This window comes from Antrostomus carolinensis, unplaced genomic scaffold (assembly GCF_000700745.2).
Source record: "Antrostomus carolinensis isolate BGI_N321 unplaced genomic scaffold, ASM70074v2 scaffold12596, whole genome shotgun sequence".
NCBI classification, from domain to species: Eukaryota; Metazoa; Chordata; class Aves; order Caprimulgiformes; family Caprimulgidae; genus Antrostomus; species Antrostomus carolinensis.
This window is the reverse complement of record NW_010323980.1, coordinates 33,720-42,905: the sequence shown is the minus strand read 5'-3', so window position 1 is coordinate 42,905 and position 9,186 is coordinate 33,720. Positions and strand designations below refer to the sequence as shown.

Below are 9,186 nucleotides of genomic sequence, written 5' to 3'. Positions count from 1 at the left end.
TCTTACTGGCAAGGAACTGGATAAACGATCTCTGTGCAGGAGGATCTCTGGAGGTTATTCTGTAATTTAACTAGAGCTGAAACAATGTTTTATTTGGAAATATAAGCCATTCTTAATGGTCTGTAAATAGGCATCGCTATAATCAAAAGCTTTTCAACAAGGCTGGAAGCGTACCGAGTTACACAGCTGCTTTCTGAAAGGTGGAGTCAGTGACTGAACTCCATCTAGCACCAGTTACCAAGCTTCTAGATCAGTTCCCTGTTTCACTCATGGTAAGTTAGGCTGCTTTTTGTGTTCATACCTCATTCTTTGTCCTGCTTACCACTCGTGTCTTATATCTCTGCTTCTAGAATAATGCAATTTCTATTACCTAGTCTTAAAAATACCAGCCCAAAACAAAGAAAAAAAATCCCCCCCAAACCCCATAATCGCTCCAGATTCCAGCTAATTGTCTTCCAACCTGCACCTCAGCTTCCAGCACTCTTGTCAAAGCTGTAACACTCAGGTACTCTCTCTGTGCGTCAGTTCCTCCTCCCTCTCGTTACACTGAAGCTTCCTGAGGAGATGTCTTGGCCTTTCCTAACCTAGCATCTTGCTGTCTTACTTAGTCTGGCTGAGTTTCATGGAAGGGAAAAGGCCTGTGGCACAGCCTTCTGGCATGGCCCTGTTTTCCAGACAGGAGATGAGGAAAAGTGAAAACATCTCCTCCCTGCAATCACAGGGCATGCCCCAGCGCAGTAACCGTGCTTTGACTCTCTGTTTTCAGTGGCTTAGAATGGTGCAAGACTCTCTGGCTGCTGAAGAGGAAAAATATCTGGAGGAATCACGTGTACTGGAATGTTTGAGATGATTTTAGGGTGGGAAAATGAATTAATTTTCATCACTTCTCTGAATGGTGCTCGCATTTTTTGAATGCTTGGCTGCTATATAGTCTAGAAGGATACATATGTCTCGATATCAGTGTTTCTTTTAAAAATTTACTGTTGCTAGAATTTCTTTGGATAAATTGTCTGGCTTTCTTTTGTTTTTTTCCTTTTAACAAGATTGACCTTTATTTTCCTTTTAGGAAGATATTTGGTCATAATGTTAGCATTTTCTCTATAAACTAATCAAAGCAATGGGTGAACAGGTGGTGCCTTGCTTAGTGTAGAAAACTTAAGTTGACCTCAATAGAAGCGTGTGCCATTCTCTCTATTTCTCTCACATCCCGTGAATTGTCTTGGCCAACGTTGTACAACTTCCTCTTAAAGAAATTAAGTGCAGTGAATTGCCTCAAAACCTTACTTAATGTAGCCAGAAATGGAGGGGTGGGGAGGGGAAAGGAAACTAGGAGAAGTAGAGGGGGGAAAAAAAGGAGTGGAAGAAATAGGCTGTACCAGACAGAGGGTAGTGTAGATGAGAGTTCTTGCACAAACAATAGCAAGACTTAAAAAAAAGACAGAGAGGAAAGAAACCCAAGGATGTATAGAGTAGATGACACACTGAAACTCCAAATAGTGCTGAAGTCCTCATTATTGAAGTGTTGATCTGAAGAGCACTAAGCCTTAGTGTTCATAATGAAGCTATTAAATAAGCTACAGAGCAGCTCCTGTGTTCTGGGGCTTTGTCTGTTCCTGGTGGTGTTCCAATGCAGATGAAAACAAAATGACGCATACGTGATGCAAACTCAATGGGAGGATCATCTCTCTCACTGGGAATGGCAGAGGTTTTTGCAAACTGGAGCGCTTCAGAAACATGTGAAGTCAGCAGTGTATGTCTGGGGCTGGACTTGAGTGGTGAAGTGATAACTTTTTAATATGTGCGTGTGTAGAGGATCTTTCTTGACTGTGCTGAGCCAACAGATTGTCTTTTTTCCAGTTGGCAAGACAAAACATGGAATGCAGAATCTTTCTAGCAGAAAGAAGGCAGGGATTCAAGTGCAGAAATTATGTAATAGACAACTATGTTATTGTCCTGTGGTCTAATATATAATAGAGCTTTGGCAATTTTAACTATTGTCAGTCTTAACTGCAAGAAGTTTTCTTCTGAAGTTACAGGAATATAAAGCTGGCTGCAGAATTAGATCTTAATCCTGTTTATACAGCAAGTCCTGTTTATCTTTAGAATGCATATTCGTTCTGTGTACTTCTAGGGTACAAACCAGGGAGGCCTGAGGACGCTCTGACGACACTGAAAAGCTGCAGTCCTTTATTTGGGATACACGTTATGAACCCTTTCTGGAGCATGTCTACAAGTTCTGTGCGCAAGGTATGTAATGAACAGATGTCATAAAGTGTTAATGTGTATTGAGGGATGGAAGTGGTCCTGGAATAAACCATCAGACAACCTACAAATACAGTTGGAGTGTGTGTTTTATCCCAAGGATTGTGATCATCTTCAATAAAAGTGTAAGCTAGCTTTGGAAGTGCCTGTGGCTGGAGTCTGCTCCAGAATTTATTGACTTTTCTTATTTGAAGTATCTTTAAGTATGAAAGATGAAACAAACTTGTTGAAACACTTGTTTCCTATGACGTTTGTTTACTGTCTTAAAACCTTAGCCAGGTATTGCATGTGCAGTGAGTGTTGACAAAGCTGTGCCTCCATAATGCTATTGCTACTTAGATTGTGTGTAAAAGCGTGGTAGTTCTAGGGTTCATCACTTCTCAGGTGTTCAGTGCTGGGGCAAATTATATAACTTTGTTGATGCTTGTGACGTCGGTACTGTTACTAGTCCAAGTCTAAAGTGCTTTGAAACGCTAGAGCCTAAATCATGCCTTTAGTCACCACAACTAGCCTAATGACAAGACTGTAGCCTGCAGGTTTGGCTTGGCAATCTATAGCATGATTCTGAGGTCTGTACAGAGTACAGTGTTCTCTAGCAGTTTAGCAGTGACCAATTAAGTATAAAAGTTTGTTTGTTCTTTCTTTTTCAATAAAAGACAGTGCAGGCATAAAAAGGTTGCTATAGCAAAGCTATTTAAACTGGGCTTGGTATTGCTGTCAAACCGTGATTCTCCCACAGTGGGAATGGGGTCTATCATCAGCTCCAAGTAGGATGTTGGTGTTTTAAGCACAGGCAGGAATTGAAATACATGAAGTTTGCTGTAGAAAGTTCTTATTTCATCTCAGCTTCACTAATCTACTCTTAAAGACTCTTTGAAGTCTAGAACACAAGGATGCTTGTCAGTGGAAATGATTTATTGTGATGCAATGTGTGCTAGAAATAGATTGACTTCTAAGTGGTGTTGTATACTATCTGGTTCCCATTTCTAAATAAATGTAAGTCTCCTTCAGCGTTTGTCCTAACCTGCAGATTTCCTGTCCAGCATTGATTACTTTTGTACTTGTAGGCTAGGTTTGATTGAATAAAAGTCTATTTGAAAACAAAACCCAAAGAGATGCCACTCCCCCTGCCTCCCACCCACAAGCAATAGGACACTGAAACCCAAGACTTGTTTCATTGGCCAAACTTGTAATTAGCAAGGTTGAGTTTAAACTGTGTTAAAATATGTTCATATGTTAAATGTTTATGAAATAAGGCCTGTAATCTTGTGGTTCTCTTTTAATCTAACAGAGACCTGATGCTGAAGAGAAAACTTTGAGTGGAGAGCTGCGAACCAGTCCTCTACGAGCCTCTACAAAGAAACAGTTGCCTTCTATCCCAAAGAATGCTGTGCCAATAACCAAGCCTGCTTCCCCTGCCACCTCAGCCCAGTCGACAAATGGAACACATGCTTCCTATGGGCCTTTTTATTTGGAGTATTCCCTCCTTGCAGAATTGTAGGTTTTCATTTTTTTTTGTCTTTTTTAGGTCACTGGGCTTATGCTTCAGTGAGAAAAAAAAATGTACAGGGTTCTAGTTCTTGCATGGTGTCTTTGCCTTAGTCCTTGAAGAAGACAGTAAAACTTCAAGTTCCACAAAGTTTTTCTTCTGGAGCAGCAGTGTCAGTCTCTTGAGATAGCAGAGGAAAGGAAAATTATATTTTAAGGGATGTGTTTAGATATGATCCTCTGAATTACTGTATTTCTTAGTCTTTAAGTAAACACATTTTGGATTAAGGCATCCTGACCAGTTATCCTAATAGCTTTTTGGTCAAAAATACTGACTTTTTGAAACAAGTATTAAAATAGAAGCAAGCAGATGTCTAGTGGGAAGGTGGTTATGAATGTACGGTGCTGTGTAATGGAGTCAGCACATGGGAGCTTCCTCCAGTTGTTACATGGAACTCTTGAACGCCGCCTGGTATGGCTTAGTAAATGGATATTAGGCAGACTATATTCTTTCATGTCTTTCAGTGATATTTAACATGAAACTTGTGAGGGTGGAGTTCGTGTGATTTAAATAGCTTTCTTTGGATCAGTTGCTTTTAATCCCATCTAGCAATTGGTAGACTGCTGTGGGAGTCTCTGTTTGCAGCAAAACTTTCTAGTTATATAAAGTTACATAAACTGTTTTGTGCTACAAAGCTGAAGAGACTTCCTCTGTAATAGACATACTGGATTCTCAAGTATGTAGTGTCTTTTGGAATGAAATCCCTGGAGTCCTTATGCAACACTAAGTCTCAATTCTTACATTTAACCATTAAATGGAAAGTGAGAACTCTCAAAACATTAGTCGTCTTTTTTTCAGGGAACTGACCCTGACTTCTTAATTTAAGAAAGATGATGGTTTTTTTTTTTTTTTCTGCTGCATGCAAAAGTATATTGGTATCATAATATAAACTCGTGTGGTTTAACAAATTCATTATTGGGGAAAGAATGAATATTATGGAAATCAAAAGCGGAGAACTGTGTTAATGTTTTGCTTTGAGATTACTGTTTGTTTGTGTAAGCACATGGGGTTCAATTTAATGGGCCCATATGGCAAGTAACTGGAAAACCTATGAAGTGGTTTATCATTTATAATATTCAGTAGCTACAGCTGGTTAAACTTACTAGGAACTTCTTGTGTTCATTGATTTGAAAAATAGTAAAAATAGCACATTTTGCCCCGGTAGGACTGCTGATTATCAAATGGACTTTCCTAAAAGGTAAAGGGAGAAACTCTTTTTATAATGCACTGGTCACTGACGTCTGAAGATCATGGCTGGATTATCATCACAAGAAGTGAAATAGCAAAGAAGTGCAAATTTGAGAAGATAGCTTGGTCCATCCTGTTAATGAGATTCTTGGAATCACTCAGTCCAGATCTCTAATATTTCCTGCTTCTTGCCTATCCTTTTTATTCTCTGTTACTTTGTTTTGTCAGTTGCCAGTGTAATTTCTGTTTGACCTGCAGCATAGCTTTATCTAGAACTGAAAAAGCTACTTGTTTAAAATTGAAGTTAAAGCTTTGGTCACATTTCAGAATTAACTACAATTGACTGCAAATCTTAATTTAAAATTACTTAATTGCATTTCTTTTTTCTTTTTTTTCTGAAACTGGGAGTTTGGTAGAAAAGTGGAAATTTCAGTACTGACATGCATTAAATGAATCTACTGGGGGAAGAATTTATTTTTATGTCTACTTACAGTTTTATCAGGAGAAGTAATGTTTCCTGTTAGTAACTCTTTAACTGGTGGGGTGGGAAAAGCAAGAGTGAGAGAATATGGTTTCTCTAGTTTTCTGCCACCTCCTCCTGTGAACGGTCTGTCCTTGGGAATTGAGTGTAAGTTTGTGGAAGGAGTCCCCTCCCTGTTAAGCTATTGGCAGTGCATTCTGGGTTTACTGTTGTCAGCCTGCTGTAGATTTAGTGCAGTTGTGGAGCTATTCTAAATATTTATTCTAATTCAACCTTGGTTGCTTCTAATTGCAGTACCTTGGTTGTAAAGCAGAAATTACCAGGTGTTTACGTCCAGCCATCTTACCGATCAGCATTAAGTAAGTTTAAGCTTAATTTTTACAATTTTTTTTTTTTATATATATATTTTAAAGTTCTTTCACTCAAGCAAACTTTCTCACTTGCAGTGTGGTTTGGTGTAATATTCATAAGACATGGGCTCTACCAGGATGGTGTGTTTAAATTTACTGTCTATATTCCTGATAATTACCCAGATGGAGACTGCCCGGTAAGTGATTGTGTGTCTTGGGTTCTTCTTGTTTTATGGTTTTAAGTATGACTTCTTGTTAAAGCTAATATACAAATTAGCTTCTTATTTCCTTGAACTAGTTGTGTTCAGTTGGCTGGGCTCATGTGTGATGTCTTGTATATATTTCCTAAAATCTGTGGAAGAATCATGTTACTCTGGTTACTGAGCTGGTGTAGAGTGAATTTTGTGAGGTTAGGTAAGATTATTAAGTAATCAGCCAGTTCTTTACCTCAACTCTTGGTGTGCTGCTTCCTTGGCAAGGAAGTTAATGTTGAAACACTTAAAGAAGTATCCAAATTCTGACTAACATGGAACATTCTGTGATAAAATCCAAGCACCTGTGCTGTGCTTGCTGTAGTACTTCAGGATTTCTTGCCTGTCTTTCTTCTAAATTGCATTGAAACAAAGAACTAAAAGAACTTGAGAAGAAATTTGGTGAAACAAAGGGAGAAGGAGATAAATAATACGGTGTTACCTTTCATCTCTGCTTTATCTTTTTCTCTTTAGGGAAAAGTGTCCAAGTTATTACATCAATTAAAAGATAAAAATAAAAAATCTTGTGGAAATCTGACTCTCCAGAGCAGAGCAGCCAGCCCTCTTGCCAAATGTCTGTAAGAGGAAGGTTGGGGGACAGGTGTATGTCACTGCTGTAGCTGAGAACGAGTTGTTATGTCAGGAAGCTGTCTGCTTGGTGTCAAGTTTTTTGTAAAGCTATCGTCTTTAAAGGACAGAACTAGTAGGAAACAGTTTCTTTCAAAGACTAGACTTTAGTACCTCTCATACAGCCATCATTCTTTTGCTAGCACAGGGCTTTAAAACCTTCCTGTTGAAACTAAATTTTCTTCTGGAAGAATGCAACAAACACCAGAGGAAACTAGCTGGACAGAACTGAAGATGCTGTGCTGTCACTGTACAGCTTACTTAAGAATGTATAGGATAAAGTATTGATTGTAGCTCAAGTATGTAAAAAGCTTTCAGTCACAAATAGCTAAACCAGAAAAACTCCTTTAATCTGATCTTATCTGATATTATTACCTGTGTTGGCACTGGTGCCTGTGCAGTTAGCTGGATTAGTTTCCTGATTTGGTGATAAGCATGTGAGAGAGGCCAAGTCCCAGCATGTAACTCAGGTGTGTTGGGTTACAGTCTGAAAGTTGGTATAAATTGCTTCAGGTTGCTTTCTTTTAATACAGTAACAATTAATTAGTGTGTGTTGGAATCAACATCTGACTGACCTTTACCCAGTGGTTTTAATATTAGGCTTGAAGTTGTCATAATTAATTTATTCTTTTCTAATGCAGCGCTTGGTTTTTGATCTGCCTGTCTTCCATCCGCTAGTAGATCCCTTATCTGGTGAACTGGATGTGAAAAGAGCATTTGCAAAATGGAGGTTAGTGGTAACATATTGATGTATAATTTGAAAGAATTTTGTTCCTTTCTTCATTGTGCTTTGTTCTTTTTAGGCGAAATCATAATCACATATGGCAAGTGTTGATGTACGCCCGCAGAGTCTTCTACAAGATTGATACAACTAGTCCTCTGAACCCTGAGGCTGCAGTGCTGTGAGTATCTCTCATGTGTATAGACATGGTCTCTTAAGAGATTTTTGCACAGACTTGCAGAAACAAGAGGTTTGTAAAATTGTTTATCAGTTCATGGTCACTACCTGTGGAGTTGGGTACACTAGGATCTAAAGTGGAGGCTTTGCCAATTCTGTACTTCTAGAGCAAACTTGTGCCTCCTTGCAGTTACTTAACATGACTTCTCTCTTGCAGGTATGAAAAGGATATTCAACTGTTCAAAAGTAAAGTGGTGGACAGTGTCAAACTATGCAGCAGTCATTTATTTGATCAGCCCAAAATAGAGGATCCCTATGCAATCGTGTAAGCACTGTGAGCAAATTCACCATGTCTCAATGTTTCGAGAACAGATTTTGGTATAGCTGTTGATTTGAAGCATTTCTCTGCCAAGTTGACTGACATGGTTTTTCTTAAGTTTATAGCGATACTTTGAATATTCCTCCCCTCATTTACTTCTGTTTAGTATTGAGTGAGTCTTAAATATAATCAGACACTTAGGTTTATTGTTTTTTCACTAAGCAATCAAGACTTAAACAACCCCAAAACCTCAACAAAACTACAAAACAGACAAGCCCCCAAACACCCACCCTCCCTGAAGTAGAAATACCCATGGAGTAAATATTGCTTTCAGGCTTTCCTGAACTCAATTTGCATGACTCTTAGCTTTGGTCATACTTTTAAAATACTTTTAAGCTTGACTGCATGGGGGATGGAGCAGTTGGCTCCATAGTGAGCGTCAGTAGTGTTTCATGCAGCACGTGCTGAATTGCCAGTTCTTACTGCAAACAAAGATGGAAACCTAAATATTTCTTGTTGAAAAAATCCATGACGATGTGAATTTAGTTCTTAACTGTATGTTTTAAGATTGAAAACTAAGACTTACGGTTTACTTGAAATCCAACTAAACCAAGGGAAATTGCTGCTTTCTGCTCTGTCTACACTGTAGTTTGCAAAAATGCGAAGTAAGAGAATTATGCTGTACTTTCTCCATAGTTTTTCTCCATGGAATCCAGCTATACATGATGAAGCTAGAGAGAAGATGTTGACTCAGAAGGTATGCACAAAGTCCACATTCTTGCTACAGTAAGGGTTCGTTCCCTGAGAGGGGAAGAAAGGGTCTCGGTCTCTGTGGTGAACGTGTACTAGACAGACCTTATTCCACTGCTCCTCTGGATCAGCAGGCGTGCTGAAGCTGCTTTGGTCTCCTAACTAAGCAGTTATGTCACCGTGTTCTATCTTCAGTGCGTTAGGCAATTAATCATTTAGCCAGCTAGAAAGCTTTGTTAGTGCAATTGTTGGCACGCTTGGCAGATTTTTTTTTTTTTTGTTTAGTGAGGTAACGGAGGGAAGAAGAAGGGATTTGCTGACTGCCTGTTAGCTTGTCTTGCGCTTGTCATGGCCATTACTACTTCTGCATAACCTGACAGTCCCTAGCTGCTTTGTTCTCTTTTGTTGAGAGATCTCTCATTAGTGAGTCAAAGCTTCAAGGCTTATTCCAATTTTTTTGAAGCAGCACTGATTGCTAATAAGACAACATCAGCTACGTGAAGGGTGCTTA

General features: G+C 38.9%; 1 protein-coding gene across 2 annotated transcripts in view; it reads left to right on the top strand.

Moving 5' to 3' along the window:
* Window positions 1-2,168: 2,168 nt before the first annotated feature.
* The window catches only part of AKTIP (AKT interacting protein), a 10,152-nt gene continuing 3,134 nt past the window's right edge, over window positions 2,169-9,186 (top strand). Inside the window, exons 1-8 of one of the 2 annotated variants that reach the window (XM_010170777.1) lie at window positions 2,169-2,247; window positions 3,554-3,759; window positions 5,775-5,839; window positions 5,927-6,027; window positions 7,350-7,438; window positions 7,512-7,610; window positions 7,824-7,931; window positions 8,622-8,682. In XM_010170777.1, coding sequence (XP_010169079.1) covers window positions 2,206-2,247; window positions 3,554-3,759; window positions 5,775-5,839; window positions 5,927-6,027; window positions 7,350-7,438; window positions 7,512-7,610; window positions 7,824-7,931; window positions 8,622-8,682 — 771 coding nt within the window. In that variant the 5' untranslated portion in view covers window positions 2,169-2,205. The remainder of the gene's footprint in view (window positions 2,248-3,553; window positions 3,760-5,774; window positions 5,840-5,926; window positions 6,028-7,349; window positions 7,439-7,511; window positions 7,611-7,823; window positions 7,932-8,621; window positions 8,683-9,186) is intronic. The other variant, XM_010170778.1, reaches the window with a different exon arrangement.